Here is a 19,627-nt window from a genome sequence, read left to right on the forward strand (position 1 = left end):
TGCTGCTTTTCCCATTAAAAAGTCCCAGGCTGTTCAATGGAAACAAATCCACCTGAGTCTTACTCAATAATAGCACTTTTTAATTTACTAGAAACTGTTTTCCAAGTTATTAATTTTAAAGCCACCAATGTAAGTTGGTGATGAATAATTTAAGGATGTTACATTAGAGTGGATGGATTTTGGGAAAAGTCTTTATGCCTTGGGCTTTGTTTGATTTTAATTTAATAGATGTTGACATGTGTTGGTCATGAGCATTGTGGTACCTAATGGTTGACTGCATTTTGATCCAAAGGAGACGAGTTCAAAGAACTCCTGGGTATCCCCGGCCAGTTGGCTCAGTGGTAGAGCATCGGCCTGGCATGCAGGAGTCCTGGGTTCAATTCCCGGCCAGGACACACAGGAGAAGCGCCCATCTGCTTCTCCACCCCTCCCCCTTTCCTTCCTCTCTGTCTCTCTTCCCCTCCCATAGCCGAGGCCCCACTGGAGCAAAAAAAGTTGGCCTGAGCGCTGAGGATGGCTCCATGGCCTCGCCTCAGGCGCTAGAATGGCTCTGGTTGCAACAGAGCGACGCCCCAGAGGGGCAGAGCATCGCCCCCTGGTGGGCATGCCAGTGGATCCTGGTTGGGCGCATGCGAGAGTCTGTCTGACTGCCTCCCCATTTCCAACTTCAGAAAAATACAAAAAATAAAAAATAAAATAAATAAAACAGACCCGGGGAAAAAAAAAGAACTCCTGGGCTTGGGTATAAACACAGGAGGACCCCCATCCCTGAGGCAAGGGGTCTGTCCTCTAAAGACAGTTTTCTTTCATAACTGGAAAATACAAGTGAATCTTTTCTGAATAATTTTACATAGGGTTCCCAGAATTTAATTTTTACCCTCTTGACTATGAGGAAATCGCTTTTTTTTCCAACAGTGCTATTGCAGTTCACCAGATAATCTCTCTACCTGAAGTACAGCTCTCCACAATGCAAAGGGTCTAAAAACACATCCCTTTCCTTGTTTTCAACGGCAACAAGCTCTAACAGAGTTATATGTCTGATAAAAACACGAATAAAGCCAGCTAGAGTTTGTTTAGACTTCTTCCAAGAAATGTTTTCCCTCCTAATCAGCTTTGATCTCCCTCACACCTCTCTCTCTTCAATGAGACTTGGAATTCCCTGTAGCCTGGAATGTGCTTTTGAATACTTTGGTTTCCCATCAAAATGCTCACAGCCCAGTATTACCCTACACATAACCAGGGAACAATAAATGCTGTCCGAGTGAATTTATTTAGTCTTTGGAACAATGTCTTTTGTAGTGAAATTCCAGTTGAAGACTTCTAATTAAGAGTTGCCTTGCTCTTCTGAATAATATTGGAAGGTGTTTTCTTTCTTTCTGGCATAATAAAATCTGCATGTCCTGGTGAAAGGTTGGGATATGTATAATTGATGTATTTTTGAAATGCCATTCTTGTTTCTTGTAATTCCTCCTCCAGGAAATCTTTCCAGTTTGTCATAATTCCCAGCTGTTTTGCTACAGACAGCAGCTCCTCCTGAGTGTTAACCAGTTTATGCATCACATTTCCAAGTGTGGCCTGATGTGTTTTCTCAGTTTCTTGAAGCATTTCCTGAACTTCTTCCTGCTTCTGCCTCTGAGCCATGCAATAGTAGACGTTCATTTCATGCTCTTTTTCTTTTACCATCTGGTTCACACTCTTCGTCTGATCCTTCAGAGCTGTCATACCAGTACTCATAAGTTCCTCCAGGGCCTTGCTACAAAAGATAATATGGGTCTATAAGTTAGATGGATTACCCACTAGAAGCAAAAAGATTTGCGCTGTGGGTGTACAAGAACTTATTTCAATGTTTAGGTGAAACACCAGGCTGAGACAGACTGGTAGAGAGGAGTTTTGGACTCCATTAGCTGTTAACAATCAAAAACACTTTTCAGAACAAGAAGGTCCCCATCGACTCCCCTGCTGTGGACTAAGGAGAGGCCCCCAGTCTAGTGTCTGACAGTACCTTTAAGAACCTGAGTCCACCTTGGCCAGAAAAATATGAAAGCAGTATGCATAAAAATGAAGAAACAGGATCAGAGTTCCAAACAGCTAGAGAAAGTATTTCTGTATATCAATCCTGCTACTGATCATACTTTTTGCTTCATAAGATGCACTCCCACCCCACCCCCCAAAGTGCCCCTGTGTCTTATGAAGCGAAAAATTAAATATTTTAACACACCATTTGGTTCAGATTTTTTTTTTCTTATTTTCCTCCTTTAAAACCCTAGGTGTGTTGTATGGTCAGGTGTGTCTTATGGAGTGAAACACGGTACCTTTAGCCAGAAGGGGAGAAATGTGTGCTCACAGGTTAGGTTTAGCTCTAATTTTGATTTTATGTGACCAACACTCTTATGACAGCCAACTTAAAACTTTAGTCTCAAGATCTCTAGATATGGGTTAAATCTAGTGACATTAACAACCTTAGAAATTAAAAATAAGATAAAAATATTTATAAATTTATATAAAGTATTAATAAGTCCTTTTAATATTAACATAACTTTTATGGAGAATATATTTTGCAAATCAAAAGAACTTTTGGTGAGAAAAATGGCATAATTTTACATTTTTTGCAAAACTCTTTACTGTCTAGCTTAATAGAAAAATGCTGAATTTTCATATTGTTTCAATCTGGCCCTGGCCGGTTGGCTCAGTGGTAGAGCATCGGCCTGGCGTGCAGGAGTCCTGGGTTTGATTCCCGGCCAGGGCACACAGGAGAAGCGCCCATCTGCTTCTCCACCCCTCCCCCTCTCCTTCCTCTCCGCCAAGGCTCCATTGGAGCAAAGTTGGCCGGGGCGCTGAGGATGGCTCTATAGCAGAGGTCCCCAAACTACGGCCCGCGGGCCGCATGCGGCCCCCTGAGGCCATTTATCCGGCCCCCGCCACACTTCCGGAAGGGGCACCTCTTTCATTGGTGGTCAGTGAGAGGAGCATAGTTCCCATTGAAATACTGGTCAGTTTGTTTATTTAAATTTACTTGTTCTTTATTTTAAATATTGTATTTGTTCCCATTTTGTTTTTCTACTTTAAAATAAGATATGTGCAGTGTGCATAGGGATTTGTTCATAGTTTTTTTATAGTCTGGCCCTCCAATGGTCTGAGGGACAGTGAACTGGCCCCCTGTGTAAAAAGTTTGGGGACCCCTGCTCTATGGCCTCTGCCTCAGGTACTAGAATGGCTCTGGTTGCAACAGAGCAACGCCTCCTGGTGGGCAGAGTATCGCCCCCTGGGGGGCATGCCAGGTGGATCCTGGTCGGGCGCATGCGGGAGTCTGTTTGCCTCCCCGTTTCCAACTTCAATCTGTTGTGATAGCACATATTGAAAAACCCTGGAGAATTCCACTAAATACTCAGGAGATAATGGGAATAAAAAGGTAAATGAGGCCCTGGCCCGTTTGCTCAGTGGTAGAGCGTTAGCCTGATGTGTGGATGTCCCGGGCTAGATTCCTAGTCTGGGCACACAGGAGAAGCATCCATCTGCTTCTCCACCCCTCCCCCTCTTCTTTTTTTCTATCTCTCTCTTCCCCTCCCCCAGCTAAGGCTTCACTGGAGCAAAGTTGGCCCAGGTGCTGAGGATGGCTCCATGGCCTCCGCCTCAGGCATTAGAATGGCTCTGGTTGCAACAGAGCAGTGCCCCAGAAGGGCAGAGCATTGCCCCCTAGAGGGCTTGCTGGGTGGATCCCGGTAGGGTGCATGTAGGAATCTGTCTGACTGCCTCCCTGCTTCTAACTTCAGAAAAATACAAAAAAAAAAAAAAAAAGGTAAATGACACCTTAGTATTATTAAGAAACTAATTTTGACCTCATGGACCCCCTGAAAAGGTCTCAGGGACTCTCAGGGGTTGTGGGACCACACTTTGAGAATCACTATTGAATGAGTTCACAGACCTTTGGTTACAATGTATGTAATTATATATAACTTTTAGCAGCCAACTGTATTGAATTCATGTGCCAGGCAGGTTAATGAGCATCCCATGCATATATTAATTCAGTGATTCCTCAAAACAACCCCATGTAATGGACCTATTAATATATCTACTTTACTGATCAGGAAGCAGGTTCAGAGAGATCAGCTGTCTTGTCCAATTTCACTTAACTAAAGTGGCAGAATGAGCTCCAGGCCCCAGGCAGCCCGAGCCTAGGAGCTCTCAGCCACTGGGACGCCCTTCTGATGGGTGTCTATGATTAACCATATTTGATAGAACCTCTAAAGACTTGAAGATTTAAAAAAAACCTACAAATGTTGGATTCAAATATTTATGGTTGTTAATAAAAACCTTCCCATCTGCCTCTTTGTCTAAGTCTTTCCAAGACTAATGCCTTGCCTGTCTTCTAAAGCCTGTCCTCCCGGATGCAATTCTCTCATTGTCTCTGATTCTTTCAACCTGACTTTCAAACCTGAAGAACTTCCCCAGTCCTGAGGCAAACACTGTTTGTCCTTGCCTCTCTAGCTGTTATGCTATTTCTCTCCTTCCATTTCTCACCAACTAGGCTATATCTGTTATTATTAATAACAAAAATTAACATTTATTGAGTAGTCACTGTGTCCCAGGAACTAAGCAAAGCATTTTACACGTGTTATATCCCATTTAATTTTTTTTTTTTTTGTATTTTTCTGAAGTTGGAAACGGGGAAGCAGTCAGGCAGACTCCTGCATGCGCCCGACCGGGATCCACCGGGCGTGCCCACCAGGAGGCGATGCTCTGCCGCAATCAGAGTCATTCTAGCGCCTGAGGCAGAGGCCACAGAGCCATCCTCAGCGCCCAGGCAAACCTTGCTCCAATGGAGCCTCGGGTGCGGGAGGGGAAGAGAGAGACAGAGAGGAAGGAGAGGGGGAGGGGTGGAGAAGCAGATGGGCGCTTCTCCTGTGTGCCCTGGCCGGGAATCAAACCCGGGACTCCTGCACACCAGGCCGACGCTCTAACACTGAGCCAACCTGCTAGGGCCTATTCCATTTAATTTTAACAATAACCCACTGAAGCTGGTATGATTTTTATTTATTACCTCTTATTATTCCCACATAACAGATGAGGCAATTAAGGCTTAGAGCAGTGGTCCCCAACCCCCGGGGCCGTGGACCGGTACCGGTCCGTGGGCCATTTGGTACTGGTCTGCAGAGAAAGAATAAATAACTTACATTATTTCCATTTTATTTATATTTAAATCTGAATGATGTTTTATTTTTAAAAAATGACCAGATTCCCTCAGTTACATACGTCTAAGACTCCCTCGTGACACTTGTCTCGGTCACGTGATACATTTATCCATCCCACCCTAAAGGCTGGTCCGTGAAAATATTTTCTGACATTAAACTGGTCCGTGGCCCAAAAAAGGTTAGGGACCACTGGCTTAGAGAGAGCAAGTTATTGTTCAATGTCACACAATTGAGGAAGTGGGACAGTTCCCGCCCTTCATCATTACCTGCTCCAATCATGTAAGAGGCCACTATAAACTTTTTATCAGGGTTAATACATTAAAAATAATGTTTTAGAATTGTTATTCTTGTGATAAATGAAATCTTGGTGGGGTATAATACAGAGACCAATTTATACTGTTTTTTAATATCCTGGGTGTGCAAAGATTAGGGTCCAATCTTACGATGAAAGAGAAAGAAATGGAGAGAGAAAAAGAGTTAAATCCGAGAAATATCACAAAGCCATAAGTGCCAGAATCTATGACTGCTAGGAGATAGTGGAGGCAGAAAGAAGTGGAATCAAAACCAACTTCCCAGGCTCAGCCTGGGTCACAGGAGAATAGAGGTGCCATTAAAGAAGCGATACCATGAATTGAGTTGGAAGTGTGCATCTACACACAGCCTTAGAATTTAGTCTGGTATTTCATGAAATTTTCAGCATAATGGTGAGATTGTGAAGGTGATGACCAGGGCCCCTGGAACTTAGATAGAAGGAACTGGAAAGAAGCTTCCCTGAGCCAGTCCCAAGTCCCCAAGGAGGAGTTGCGCTCCTGCTGCACCACAGCTCTGTGGCGAGCGGCGTGGGCTTCCTGCCAGGTTGGCCTGGCTTCCTCCTGGCCTATGCAGAGGAGGTGTGCACCTAGGGGGCTGACCAGAAGGCTCCGCCAGAAGTCATTTCAGGTAAAACTGCTCAAATAAAGTACATCTTAGATTTGTGTTTATTAACCTCTGATCTGTGGACCGGTCTGCCAGAAATTTCATGCTGGTCTTTGAAAGAATTAACCGCCCTGATGTAGTATGAAGATTACAGGACCAATGATCTTAGTTGAATTCACTTATTGTGTTCAGAGTGATTTTGGCCTTAGCAGTCCCCGAAATAATTCTTCTATTTTCACCAGTCCCCAAGTGTAAAAACGTTGGAAAGCACTGTTTTAAAGAACATTGGAATCTAGCCAATGTCTAGAAATAAGATCTAGTTGCTATAGAGTAGGTTCAGCTGACTGTAACTAATGTGAACATTTAGTAAATATTTAAAGAATACCTACCATGTGCCAGGCTCTCTTCCAGGCATTTGAAACACATCAGTGAACATAACGGACGTTCTAGTGGGAAACAAATATAGGCACGGACGTTCCCTAATCTTAGTTGACTGATTCAATAAAAGGGAGCCATTGAAAACCTTTCACTCAAGTCACACATCAAAAAGGGAGGGGAGGGTGAAAGCAAGAAAGTGAGGGGAAGAGCAGAAGCCGCAGGTGCGTGAGGAGTGGGCCCACAGGCTCCTTTAGGATGGGCAGAGCCCCTCAGATGGCAGGTAGGGAGGAGCAAGGAGAAGAGGATTCTACTTCCCACTGCCTGGGCCACACTCATTTGGGAGTTACCACCTTTTTAACTTTCCCCTGAAATCTTCTTTTATCTTCCTTTTCTATCTCAACAATGCTTTATCACCTATGCAAGAAGGGAGGTCCACTGAAATGGCCATAGCTATAGTCCGCATTCTTATTTACCTGCAAAATAAGAATCCTACAGGATTCTACCTTTGGCCCTGTTCTCAACAGTCCTAACAAGGAAGATTTTGCCTGTTAATTATATACAAATAGATTTGTTTGTTAATTCAAGGAGAAAAGCAAAAGGGATAAGTCCTAGACTAGGAGGGTAAGTCTTAGACTAGGAGGCAAAATACAGAGGTTTTAGTCTTGTCCTGTTGCTACAGTTAAGTATCTTGGGCAGGCCACTTACCATTTGGAAACTGGTTTTTCTCTTGGTCCTGGTAATCATTAGGGTTCCCAATTGCTGTCTTGTTAAAATTAGCTAATTCTACCCAATGTTCATTACATACATACAAATGGTTACTTTAGTATTCTTAAACACACACACACACACACACATACACACACACACGATCTGATTTATGTAAAAACTGTTTGTGATTGCACATACATATATAAGGCCACACATATATCAAAGGGGCATGGAGAGACACAGGCCCCATTGTTTAATGACTGTCTCTGGGAGATTGGAAGGGATAGGGAAGCAGTGAGTCAGGACTTAGCAATTTTTGTTCTATATATTTTCATAATGCATCTACATCATGTATTACTTGTACAATAAGAAAAAGACCAAAGAGTAACACATCCACAGTAGTGTATGGATTGTATAGTCTAAAAAATGTGAAGATTGACTTTCATGTGTTTGTGAAAATATATTTTCTGATTCTTCTCTTCAGCCTCTTAAAACTGGAGCTACAGAATGGAAAACAATATTTAGGACAGTAGTTATCTTTGAAAAGGAATGAGAGGAAGAAAATGTGAGTGAGGAAAAACGCTTGGGAGCTTCAGAAGTGTGACCAATTTCTATCCCTTTAGAAGAGTCTAACAGGCCCTTGAGTATCCATGTTATTATTTTTTTAACCACACATACACATTACACAACACATGATATATTGTTCTCTATGTTTGATATATTCTATAATGTAAAATCATAAAAACTGGGAAATATCCACCTATGTTGCCTCAATCTTATCCCTTTGTCCAAGTCGATCTTGACAGAGTAAGACACTGATTTGCAAATGCATTCTCTGAAATACCTTTTCTGGGCTTTGATCGCTGCCGCAGCCTTGAGTCTCTCCTCAGCCCTGGCCTTCTCCACAGCCTGGATCTTCTCCATATGGCACTCCATCATGATCCTCTGGATTCTATGGACCATGCGTTGTTCCGCAGCCATGTTTTCTCTCTTCAGTTCATCTTCCAGGTTTTGATGCATCTCTAGCTGGGTTTTAGTTGCCATTTCCTTAAGCAAGAGTAAAAGTTAGGTTTAGATGTTACAGCTTTGATGTTTAAAAATGCACACTAAAAACTTATTCAAATAATAGTTCAAGAATCTGATGAAATGTACACCTGTGAACACCGATAGTTTAAAAAAATAGTGGCTAGAATATGGAAAACTTTCATTTATATGACACTAAGTAAAACCAGAAACATGTAAACTATATAGCATAAATATTTATGTAGATAGTTTTGGAAGGAAATATGCAGAAAGAGAAAACAGTTGAATTACAGGTATTTTTTCCTTGATAGTGCAAATATTCTATAGTGTCATTTTATCTTTATATATAATTAGAAATACATACTATGATGCTACTTTAGGAAGTAAGTCCTGGGAAATGGCAGAAATAATAACTATGGCTCCCGAGTGTCTCACGCAGCTCACATTTGAACATTACTGCAGTCCCAGGAAGCTGTGACTGTCATTAGTGCTGAGGGGCCCTTTCTCATTCACTGAGGGGACAGGAATAAGTTTCATCTGCTCTGGAGTAGAAGAACCTGTGGATGCCTTTGGCCAAGTAAAGAGAGGAGGTACAAGTCAAACAAGACTCCAAGGGACCAGAATCTCAAGGAGAACCCTGACACCATTTTGGAAATGCCTGGTAACTCCTTGGTGTGCCAAGCACTCTCACCCAGACACTACAGACATGAGAAGGCTGGAATCCTCGTCCTCAGGGACTCACTGTCTAGTGGAAGAGACCAACAACCTAATCATGCAATGAGTGGCTTAGTAGACATACATGCAAAAAAGAAGTAATTAATTCTGTCCAGAAATGTCAAAACTTTCATTTTGAAGATAAATTAAAATCTTTATTGTAGGTATAATATGAGAACCTAAAGAAATGAAATTATTTCACATAGTGAGTCAGTGGAAGGATGAGGAAGAGAAAGCAGGACTCTTTTTCTTTTAAAGCATTTTTTATTTTTCAATGACAATTAACATACGATATTAGTTTCAGGTATACAACCCAGTGATTAGGCATTATATAACTTACTAAGGAATCATCCTGGTAAGTCTCATACCCTTCTGACACCATACATATTGACTATTTTCCCTATGCTTTACTTTATATTCCCCAGGACTATTCTGTAAGAACCAATTCAAACTTCCCAATCTCTTCACTTTTCTCACCCATCCCCCCAGCCCTCTTCCCATTTGACAACTGTCAAAATGTTCTCTGAGTCTGTTTCTATTCTGCTTATTTTTTTTGTTTTTCAGATTCAATTGTTGCTAGATATGCATTTATTACCATTTTATTATTCATATTTTTATCTTTATTTTTTCTTCTTCTTAAAAAAGATCCTTTAATGTTTCTTTCTTTCTTTTTTTTGTGACAGAGACAGAGAGAGAGAGGGACAGACAGGGGCAGATAGACAAGAATGAAGAGAGATGAGAAGCATCAATTCATTGCGGCACCTTAGTTGTTCATTGATTGCTTTCTCATATGTGCCTTGACTAGGAGTCTACAGCAGAGTGAGTGATCCCTCACTCAAACCAGCAACCTTGGGCTCAAGCCAGCGACCTTGGGCTCAATCCAGTGACATTTGGGCTTAAGCCAGCGACCATGAGGTCATGTCTATAATTCCATGTTCAAGCCAGTGACCCCACGTGCAAGCTGGTGAGCTCGTGCTCATGCCGATGACCTCAGGGTTTCGAACCTGGGTCCTCTGTGTCCCAGTCCAATGCTCTAACCACTGTTCCACCATATGGTCAGGCAAGACCCTTTAACATTTCATGTAATACTGGTTTAGTGGTGATGAACTCCTTTAGTTTTTTCTTGTCTGTGAAGCTCTTTATATGTCCTTTAATCCTAAATGATAGCTTTGCTGGGTAAAGTAATATTGGTTGTAGGTCTTTGCTTTTCATCACTTTGGCTATTTCTTGCCACTTCCTCCTGGCCTGCAAAGTTTCCATTGAGAAATCAGCTGACATTTATGGGAGCTCCCTTGTCGGTAACTGTTTTTTCTCTTGCTGCTTTCAAAATTCTCTCTTTGTGGTTAACCTTTTGCATTTTAATCATGATATATCTTGGGGTGGGCCTCTTTGGGTTCATCTTATTTGGGACTCTCTATATGTCTATTTCCTTTACTAGATTAGGGGAATTTTCTGTCATTATTTTTTCAAAAAGGTTTGCAATTTCTTGCTCTCTCTCTTCTTCTTCTGGCACCCTCATGATGTGAAAGTTGGTACACCTAAAATTGTCCTAGAAGCTCTTTACACTAGCTTCAACTTTTTTTTGGATTCTTTTTGCTGTTCTGCTTGGGTGTTGTTTGCTTCCTTATATTCCAAATCGCTGATTTGATTCTCAGCTTGATCTACTCTACTGTTGATTCCTTGTAAATTATTCTTCATTTCAGTGAGTGAATCTTTCATTTCTTACTGGTCCTCTTTTATGTTTGTATGTCCTTTTTTATGCTTATAATTTCTTTGTTGATGTTCTAAGTTCCTTGAGAATCCTTTATAACTGTTGTTTTGAACTCTGTATCTAGTAGTTTGCTTCTCTCCATTTGGTTTACTTTTCTGGAGATTTCTCCTGTTCTTTCATTTGGGACATGTTTCTTTGTCTCCTCATTCTGTCTGCTTCCTCCGTTTGTTTCTATGTATTAGGTAGAGCTTCTATGTCTCCCAGACTTGGTAGAGTGGCCTTGTGTAGTAGGTGTCCTATAGGGTCCATTGGCACACCCTCCCCAGTCACCTGAGCTGGGCACTGCAGGTGCACCCCAGTGGGCTGTGTTCTCTGTCCTATTGTAGTTGAGCCTTGATTACTGTTGGCATCACTGGGAGCAATTGACTCCCCCCTCCTACCCCAGGCCAATCAACTTTGAGGACTGGCTGTGGCTACAGCTGAAGAGCTGCTGTGCTGTTGACCCTATGGAGCAGACTTGCTTCATTGGGGCTTTGGTGCTCACCAAGTTCTCCCCTTGAGTATGTCAATCATGGAGGTGGTAGGGTTGTAATCTGGCATGGTCTAAAGCTGTCCACCAGGTTCACTGGCTCTGGGATCACTCAGAAGTTGCAAGGTCAGCCACTGCCTGTGCCCGGCCTGGGGCTGCCAGGCACAAACTACAGAGTGATGTGCAGATGGCTACTAGTAGTGCTGGGCTTGGAGGTGCCCAAAAGAGGCCAAGTTGTGAACCAAGGTTGGCTGCTGTTAGTGCCAGGCCTGAGGCACCTTAGCAAGAGGTATGGGGTATGTAGAAGCCATATGCTGGTTATTTGAAAAAACTTAGGAAAATCTGAAGCATGTAGCAAGAAAGGCCATTTGTATGGAAAAGCCACAACTTGGGTGGGTCTGAAGTTTGCAGGGGCTGTGTCTCAGGGAATCACCGGGGCATGGCAAACAGCATTAGCCAGGTTGATGGAAACTCATATACAGTGCCCACCACTAGCTCTGTGGGGATGGGGCTCTCAGAAAAAGACCAAGGCCTGCCCCAGCACTTTTGTCTAGCAGAAAGCTGCCCCCAGCTCTTGCACTGATGCCAGGCAACCCCGTACTTCCCAGTATACCCCTGGTTCATTCAAGCTGCTGCCCCAGCACTGGAGCTCAGAGGGAGTGACTCTGTGCTCCTCCTTCACGAGGAGCTGCCTGGGACTCCAGCAGCCCAGCCCTCCATCTCACTCAGCCACAGTCCCTGTTGGTTTTTATAACCAGAAGTCATGGGGATTTCTCCTCCTGGCTCTGGAACCCCTCACTTCTCAGGGGGGACTCCTCAGCTGAGATATCTTTCCCTCTCAATTTTAAACCACCACACTTGGGACCAGCCTGTTCCCTTCTATGCCTTTCCTACCAGTCTCCATGTGCCTTCCTTCAATCCCTGGTTATAGGACTTATAATCAGCCGGACTGCAGGTGGTTCTGAACAATGGTGTTCTGTAGTTTTAGTTTTAATTTTGATGTGGTTGTGAGAGGATTCGAGTACGGTGCTTATCTGCGCTGCCATCTTGACTGGAAGTTCCTACTGAAACCAGTATTCTTGACTCCAGCTTCTGACTTCATTGCTGGCTTTGATGTAGGGTTTTTCAAGAGATTCATCAAAATACTTTCATTCCAGAACTCCTGTAATCTTATAAGATAGTACAGTGTTCCTTCTCGTTCTCAAGTTTCAAGAAAAACTGAAATCACTTAAGTTTTTTAGAAAAAAATGTCCCAACAGTTAAAATATTTGTTAAGCTTTAGATTTTTCAAGAGAAAGAAAGGTTTCAGCTTCTCATGTTGGCGGTTCCGAAGATGAAAAAATTTTTAAATGAAAAAGATAACAGAAATCACCTTTAAGAGTCTCTCTAGGGCAGCTTCAGTTCATGTATTTAGGGAAAAAAATTAAAACAAAACAAAAAAAACATTGACTGTTTAGAAATGCTTTGTCTCTTAAAGCTGTAGTACTTTCTTAATCAAACATTTCAATTTTTTTAAAATTTTATTTATTCATTTTTAGAGAGGAGAGAGAGAGGGAGAGAGAGAAACAGAGAGAGAGAAGGTGGGGAGGAGCAGGAAGCATCAACTTCCATATGTGCCTTGACCAGGCAAGCCCAGGGTTTCGAACCGGCGACCTCAGCATTTCCAGGTCGACGCTTTATCCACTGTGCCACCACAGGTCAAGCTAATCAAGCATTTCAAATGGAAATATTTCTAAATGTTTGAAACATTTACCTTAGTTCATAAAAAGAGTATAATGAGCACGCTTTAATGTTTCTTGATGATCCAGGCTAGTAGATAAAGATGAATGATTGCACTGAGCTAAAAAGTTTATACTGCTTACTACTTGTACAAGTGCATAGGGCTATTTGTCTCTGTTATAAATGAACCAGACTGCTTTGCTTTTTTAGATTTGATGCCTGATTTTTGTGATTTTTTTTTTGTTCTTCACATTTCATTGGGCTAAGTACTCCCAGTTCTACCTGCTGTAAGTGAGCTCCTCTTTGCCATTTCTAATTTCTAGCATTTAATCTGTTTTAGATTTGTGAAAGCAAACAAACCATGCCTGTTGAGTTCAAGTTGTCAAGAAAGCACAAGGGGTCACTGGCTCACCTGGAGTTCACCGGTCAAGGCACATTTAAGAGAGCAATCAATGAACAACTAAAGTGCTACAACTATGAATTGATGCTTCTCATCTCTCTCCCTCCCTTCCTGTCTGTCTGTCCCTCTCTCTCTCTATCTCTCTCTTTTTCAAAAATAAAAAAAGACTTTATTTACTCATTTTAGAGAGAAGAATGGGGTGGGGGGAGCAGGAAGCACCAACTCCCATATGTGCCTTGACCAGCTAAGCCCGGAGTTTCGAACGGGCAATCTCAGCATTCCAGGTCAACACTTTATCTACTGCTCCACCACAGGCCTGGCCACATTTTTAAGTTTTAAATGTACCCCTGACTTCATTATAATTCCTACTCTAATTTTTTCTTAGCTCCCATTCTCTCATTTACTTTTTAATATTATTGAATTTGAATGAAAGAATATAAACACTTTTTCAAAATACTATCTCCATTGGATAAAATCTTGACATTTTGTTTAACATCAAGCATTTGAGACTTATCCCAAATCCTTCACATCATATTAGAGCAATACCTGGTGGTCTCTACAGATAAGAATTTAATGGTATTTAGTTTTAAATAACATGCTTTTCTGCTCTACTATTGGTAACTCAAAATTTACTATGTGAAAATCACATAGGGTGCTGGTTCAATCCACTTCCAGTGACTCTGTAGATCAGGTGGGGTCCAGGAATCTGCATGTTAAGCTCCCAGGTGAGGAGATTCTAAGGCAGGAGGGTCATGAACACCCTGAGAAGCAGTACTGATGTATACACTTCCCTTTCAGACAAATCACTTCTTCATTATATAAAAAATGTCCCTGAGGCCCTGGCCAGTTGGCTCAGCGGTAGAGCGTTGGCCTGGCATGCGGGGCACCAGGGTTCGATTCCCGGCCAGGGCACATAGGAGAAGCGCCCATTTGCTTCTCCACCCCCCCCTTCCTCTCTGTCTCTCTCTTCCCCTCCCTCAGCCAAGGCTCCATTGGAGCAAAGATGGCCCGGGCGCTGGGGATGGCTCCTTGGCCTCTGCCCCAGGCACTAGAGTGGCTCTGGTCACGGCAGAGCGACGCCCCAGAGGGGCAGAGCATCGCCCCCTGGTGGGCAGAGCATCGCCCCTGGTGGGTGTGCTGGGTGGATCCCGGTCGGGCGCATGCAGGAGTCTGTCTGACTGTCTCTCCCCGTTTCCAGCTTCAGAAAAATACAAAAAAAAAAAAAAATGTCCCTGAGAAAACTATACATGTAAATTCCCAAGCCCTAGACAAATATTTTAGAAAGGTCAACTTTTCTCTAACATTTCCCTTTTAAACTTCTTAAGACTTATATTTTAATATTATGTGCATCAACCCTACCCAAAGGTTATACAGGGTACAATCAAAGTACTTAAAGGAAGTCAAGGAGGTGAGCTCCTTGAAATTGGAATCACATTTAAGTTATCTTTGTATTGTCACAACTTCAGGCCAGGAGAAATACTCAAAATGTGTATCTTTTTTTTTTTTTTTTACAGAGACAGAGAAAGAGTCAGAGAGAGGGATAGACAGGAACAGAGAGATGATAAGCATCAATCATTAGTTTTTTGTTGCGCATTGCGACACCTTAGTTGTTCATTGATTGCTTTCTCATATGTGCCTTGACTACGGGCCTTCAGCAGACCAAGTAACCCCTTGCTCGAGCCAGCGATCTTGGGTCCAAGCTGGTGAGCTTTTGCTCAAACCAGATGAGCCCGTGCTCAAACTGGCAACCTTGGGGTCTCGTACCTGGGTCCTCGGCATCCCAGTCCGATGCTCTATTCACTGTGCCACCGCCTGGTCAGGAAAATGTATATCTTCTTACTGCATCATTGGGGCAGGGTCCTAGAACCTCCTACCGATTTAATATGTTGTCCCTTTAATGCTGGATTGGGGCAGGCCCAGGGCCTGGTGGGGAACAATCAGGATGACCAAGGAATCTGGGGGCATGAGGGGCGGTTATCAACTGATAGAGAAGTGTCCCAATGCTCTAAGAACCGATGGCCATGCTGGCGCACGCCAGCTGAAGAGCAGACCTTCCCAGATGTGCTATAAATTCTCTTCATGGTTTGAACCGAATTAGAGGATGGGCATCCAATTCCTCAGGGACCCCACTGCTGGAGCCAAGCAGCGAGGGTGCCAGTATCCTTTAGGACTGTGGAGCACAACTCCTCTCCTCTCAGCAAGTTAAGACAAGGACAGTCCATTTAACCCTACCTAGCACAGAGCTGGTACATGGGAGGTGCTCTCTGTCAAAAACAATGAATAAATGGGCCCAGTGTTCCAAAATTATTACTTATGTTCTTATTAAACTAGGCCAAACCTCAAACCAGACTTCTGCCACTTTTCCTCCAGCCACTGCCAAGGATCAACACATCTGCCCTGGGCCCTGTCCTGGGTCTCCTATGACCAACATGTGAAAATACTTCTGCATCCTTTTCCTTCCAGCAGACTTTGTAGCTGAGGTACTGAACTAAATGAGTCCCTGGGCCTCTGCCTGGAACATTTTCTAATTACCAACAGTCCTGTGCTTGAACACATAAGAAAGAGTACGCCCTTCATTTTATAACCTCTGGTCTTGAAGGGTATAGAAAGAAAGAAACAGCTCAGGCCTCCTTCTTGGCAAACTTAGGCAAAAGGATGCAATCAGAGAGTCCAGAGAGGAAAGAGAGCAGCCTACTTCATTCATTTAACCCCTATTTGAGCACTAACTGAGTTGAGACACTGTGCTAAATCCAGGCTAGACGGTAATGAAACAGACATACCCTTATGAAGGCCTCAGATCACACAATCCAATTACAAGTGATGGGTGGTGACTACGAAAAAAGCGGGCAGGGAGTCAAGGTCAGTGTGGGTGGTAGGGCAGAGCTGGTCAGAGAAAGCTTCCTGTGAGTAGTGATGTTTGCACAAAACCTGATAAAGTGCAAGAAGACCATTCTGGCACAGACACAGGTAGGAAGGAGCATGGTGCATTCTGGTTCAGGGACCCAAAGAAAGGCAGTGAGAGGAGGAAAAGAGAACAGGTGGGAGGAGACATGGTGCATCAAGCAGGCTGAAGCAGCTCCTTCGGGCCTTCATACCCTGTAAACGTTTGGGTTCATTTTGTCAAAGGCCATGGGATTCTCCTGTACTCAGTGAGTGTGCAGTATCTCTTCTGTGATGATCCTGGGCCTCCCAGCTAACCTCCAGAAACACCCATCGGGATCTTCCAAGTTATTGTTTCTCACCTGTTCCCTTGCCAGACCTTGTTACTAACTTAAGTACTTTTAAAAATACAGCAAACAGGGCCCTGGCTGGTTGGTTCAGCAGTCTCAGCTGGCGTGTGGAAGTCCCGGTTTGATTCCTGGTTAGGGCACACAGGAGAAGCAACACCCCTCCCTTCCCCTTTTCTTCCCCTCCCATAGCCATGGCTCAAATGGCCCCAGGTGCTGAGGATGGCTCCATGGCCTGCCTCAGGTGCTAAAATAGCTTCATTGCTGAGCAACAGAGCAGCAGCTGCATATGGACAGAACATCAGCCCCAGAGGGGGTTGCCATTTGGATCACAGTCCGGGAGCTTGTGGGAGTCTGTCTCTCTGCCTCCCTGCCTCTCACTTGATTAAAAAAAAAAAGGCAAATAAGTCACTGTAAAAACCTGTAAATGTTTTTGATGTTCCTCTTCCAGAATCTGAATTTCAATTTTATGCATGTCATTTGCTTCTTCAAGTGCTTTCTCCACTGCTTGTTTTTGGCGTTCATCAGCCTTTGAAAGAAAGAGTTTATTTATTTATTAATATGTTAGGTTTTTATGTTTAATGAAAACTAGCAAACACCATGGGGCCTCTAATTACTTGCTCTGCTCCCATCTCAAACCTTCCATAGCAAACTGGTTGCCTTGGCCAGATGCCAACTTACTGCTGTTTCAGGAATTGCTAAAGAGTTGTCTTTTTTCCTCCCTTTATCACTTTATTTATTACTTTGACTATCAAAGTAATGTGTGCTCATTGAAGAAAATCTGAAAAGTACAGAGAAGTGGGAAGATGCACAAAGCTAGAAATTGCTGCAGAGGGAGGCCAAGCACCGGCCCGGATCCCCTGCATCAGGTCTTCAGCAAAAACTTACAATTTTATTTGAAGAGAATGCCCAGAACATTAGATCACTTATATTCAAATTATAGATTACCCACACAAGCATTCTCTTGTATTAGGGTGTATAATTAGTATTCATGATCAATTTGAACTTTATTATTGATAAAGATAGAGGATTACTAAGGTTTCTCTATATGTTACTCTGCGCTGGAGCATTTTGGACTTTCATACTTACATATCAAGCCTTCACTGGCACTAATACTGGATAATTCCAACACTCTCTGCTATAATACCTATTCTATAAAGAAACCGAGAAATAACATTCTAAGCACTGTGGACTGTCCTGCTCTCAAGGAGCATTAATTCCCTTTAGGAAGTTATTTATGTCATTCTCTCTATGGCTGGAAGAAGTGGGGGCTGGATGATTGAGATTTTGCTTCAGGTAAGTGTCTGGGATCTGGCTGTGTGCCCCAACACACTCACTTGGCCCCTGTGGCCCTCAGCAGTCTCATGAACAAGGTATCGAGGACTTTAGAGAGAAGGGGAACAAGGAGAAAGGTAAAAAAGGGGAGTAGCCAAATGAAACATTTGGAAAAACAGGCATGTGTTACATACTGCACAAGTGGATGGTCTACATATTAGATACTAAGCAATAATAAACAATTATCAACAATTATCAACAAGAATGTCTCTTTTAAAAGTCTTAATCCAATGACAATAAAGGGAGCAAGAGTGATTCACACATAGAGGCAATTTACTGTGTTCCAGGCACATTATTTCACTGAATTCTCTCAAACATCCTAGAGTGAATGTTATAGTTTCTCTTTTACATTTTTTTTTTTTTTTTGTATTTTTCTGAAATTAGAAGCAGGGAGGCAGTCAGACTCCCACATGTGCCCAACCGGGACCCACTTGGCATGCCCACCAGGGGGCGATGCTCTGCCCATCTGGGGCATTGCTCCATTGCACCTGGAGCCATTCTAACATCTAAGGCAGAGGCCACAGAGCCATCCTCAGCGCCTGCGCCAACTTTGCTCCAAGGAAGGCTTGGCTGTGGAAGGGGAAGAGAGAGATAGAGAGGAAAGAGAGAGAGAAGGGTGGAGAAGCAGATGGGTGCTTCTCCTGTGTGCCCTGGCTGGAAATTGAACCCAGGACTTCCACACAGCAGGCAAATGCTCTACCACTGAGCCAGATGGCCAAGGCCCTTTTTTATATTTGAAGAAGCCAAGACTAGAGAGTTGAAGAACCTGTCCAAGATCCTAAAGGTAGCCAGAATTCCCTATCAGTTCTGTTTGACTATACTGTTTCAAGCAAATTCAAAAAGTGAACGAAATGTAAAGTCCCTTTAGGTTGATTTACAACTTTTTACCTGAGCCCACACTTTAGCTTCTGCTTTTGCAATACGTTCTTTGAGTACAAACTCTTGAAATTGTTCTTCTTCATTCAAAATATCTGCTCCAATATCTGTGTGTTTGAAAAGAAATAATTACAAGTGTCCATAGGTGTTTCTTGGCTTCCCTTTTTACTATGCTCTAGTTATTTGTTAGAGTCACCTAAAACATATATCCTTTCAAGAGATGTCAATCTCTTCTTGTTTTTTTTGTATTTTTTTTCTGAAGCTGGAAACGGGGAGAGACAGTCAGACAGACTCCCGCATGCGCCCGTCCGGGATCCACCCGGCATGCCCACCAGGGGGGGCGCTCTGCCCACCAGGGGGCGATGCTCTGCCCCTCCGGGGCGTCGCTCTGTCGCGACCAGAGCCACTCTAGCGCCTGGGGCAGAGGCCAAGGAGCCATCCTCAGCGCCCAGGCCATCTTTGCTCCAATGGAGCCTCGGCTGCAGGAGGGGAAGAGAGAGACAGAGAGGAAGGAGAGGGGGAGGGGTGGAGAAGCAAATGGGCGCTTCTCCTGTGTGTCCTGGCCGGGAATCGAACCCGGGACTTCTGCACGCCAGGCCGACGCTCTACCACTGAGCCAACCAGCCAGGGCGTCAATCTCTTCTTTAAAGATACCTATGTAAGGGGTAAGCTGTTTCCTACTTGATGAGGATAGAATGTACAGCACTGTTAGGCCTGGATAGAGTCAGTGATGGGATGCCAGTCCACAAGGTGGGCAGCTAGGGAAGGGAAGGAGCAGAAAGAAGCATGTTTCGAACTCCCAAAATAGAAGAGCAAGTGAATATTCAAGATCATCCAGCTCTGCTCCTCTCTAGGTGTTGGTGTTACCTCCACCCAGAACGTGGTAGCAGAATGCTCTCCATA

At 43.5% G+C, this 19,627-nt stretch overlaps 1 protein-coding gene and 1 non-coding gene across 2 annotated transcripts in view; both read right to left on the reverse strand.

Moving 5' to 3' along the window:
* Positions 1-1,172: 1,172 nt before the first annotated feature.
* C1H6orf163 (chromosome 1 C6orf163 homolog) overlaps positions 1,173-19,627 on the reverse strand; it is a 32,971-nt gene continuing 14,516 nt past the window's right edge. Inside the window, exons 4-7 of the mRNA XM_066360285.1 lie at positions 18,737-18,831; positions 16,935-17,042; positions 8,035-8,237; positions 1,173-1,753 (exon numbers count right to left, since the gene is read on the reverse strand). Of these exons, the coding sequence (XP_066216382.1) occupies positions 1,321-1,753; positions 8,035-8,237; positions 16,935-17,042; positions 18,737-18,831 (839 nt within the window). The 3' untranslated portion in view covers positions 1,173-1,320. The remainder of the gene's footprint in view (positions 1,754-8,034; positions 8,238-16,934; positions 17,043-18,736; positions 18,832-19,627) is intronic.
* On the reverse strand, positions 18,495-18,570 carry TRNAS-GCU (transfer RNA serine (anticodon GCU)). The gene has a single exon. It is a non-coding gene; the product is annotated as a tRNA-Ser (tRNA).

This window comes from Saccopteryx leptura, chromosome 1, assembly GCF_036850995.1.
Source record: "Saccopteryx leptura isolate mSacLep1 chromosome 1, mSacLep1_pri_phased_curated, whole genome shotgun sequence".
Lineage (NCBI taxonomy): Eukaryota > Metazoa > Chordata > Mammalia > Chiroptera > Emballonuridae > Saccopteryx > Saccopteryx leptura.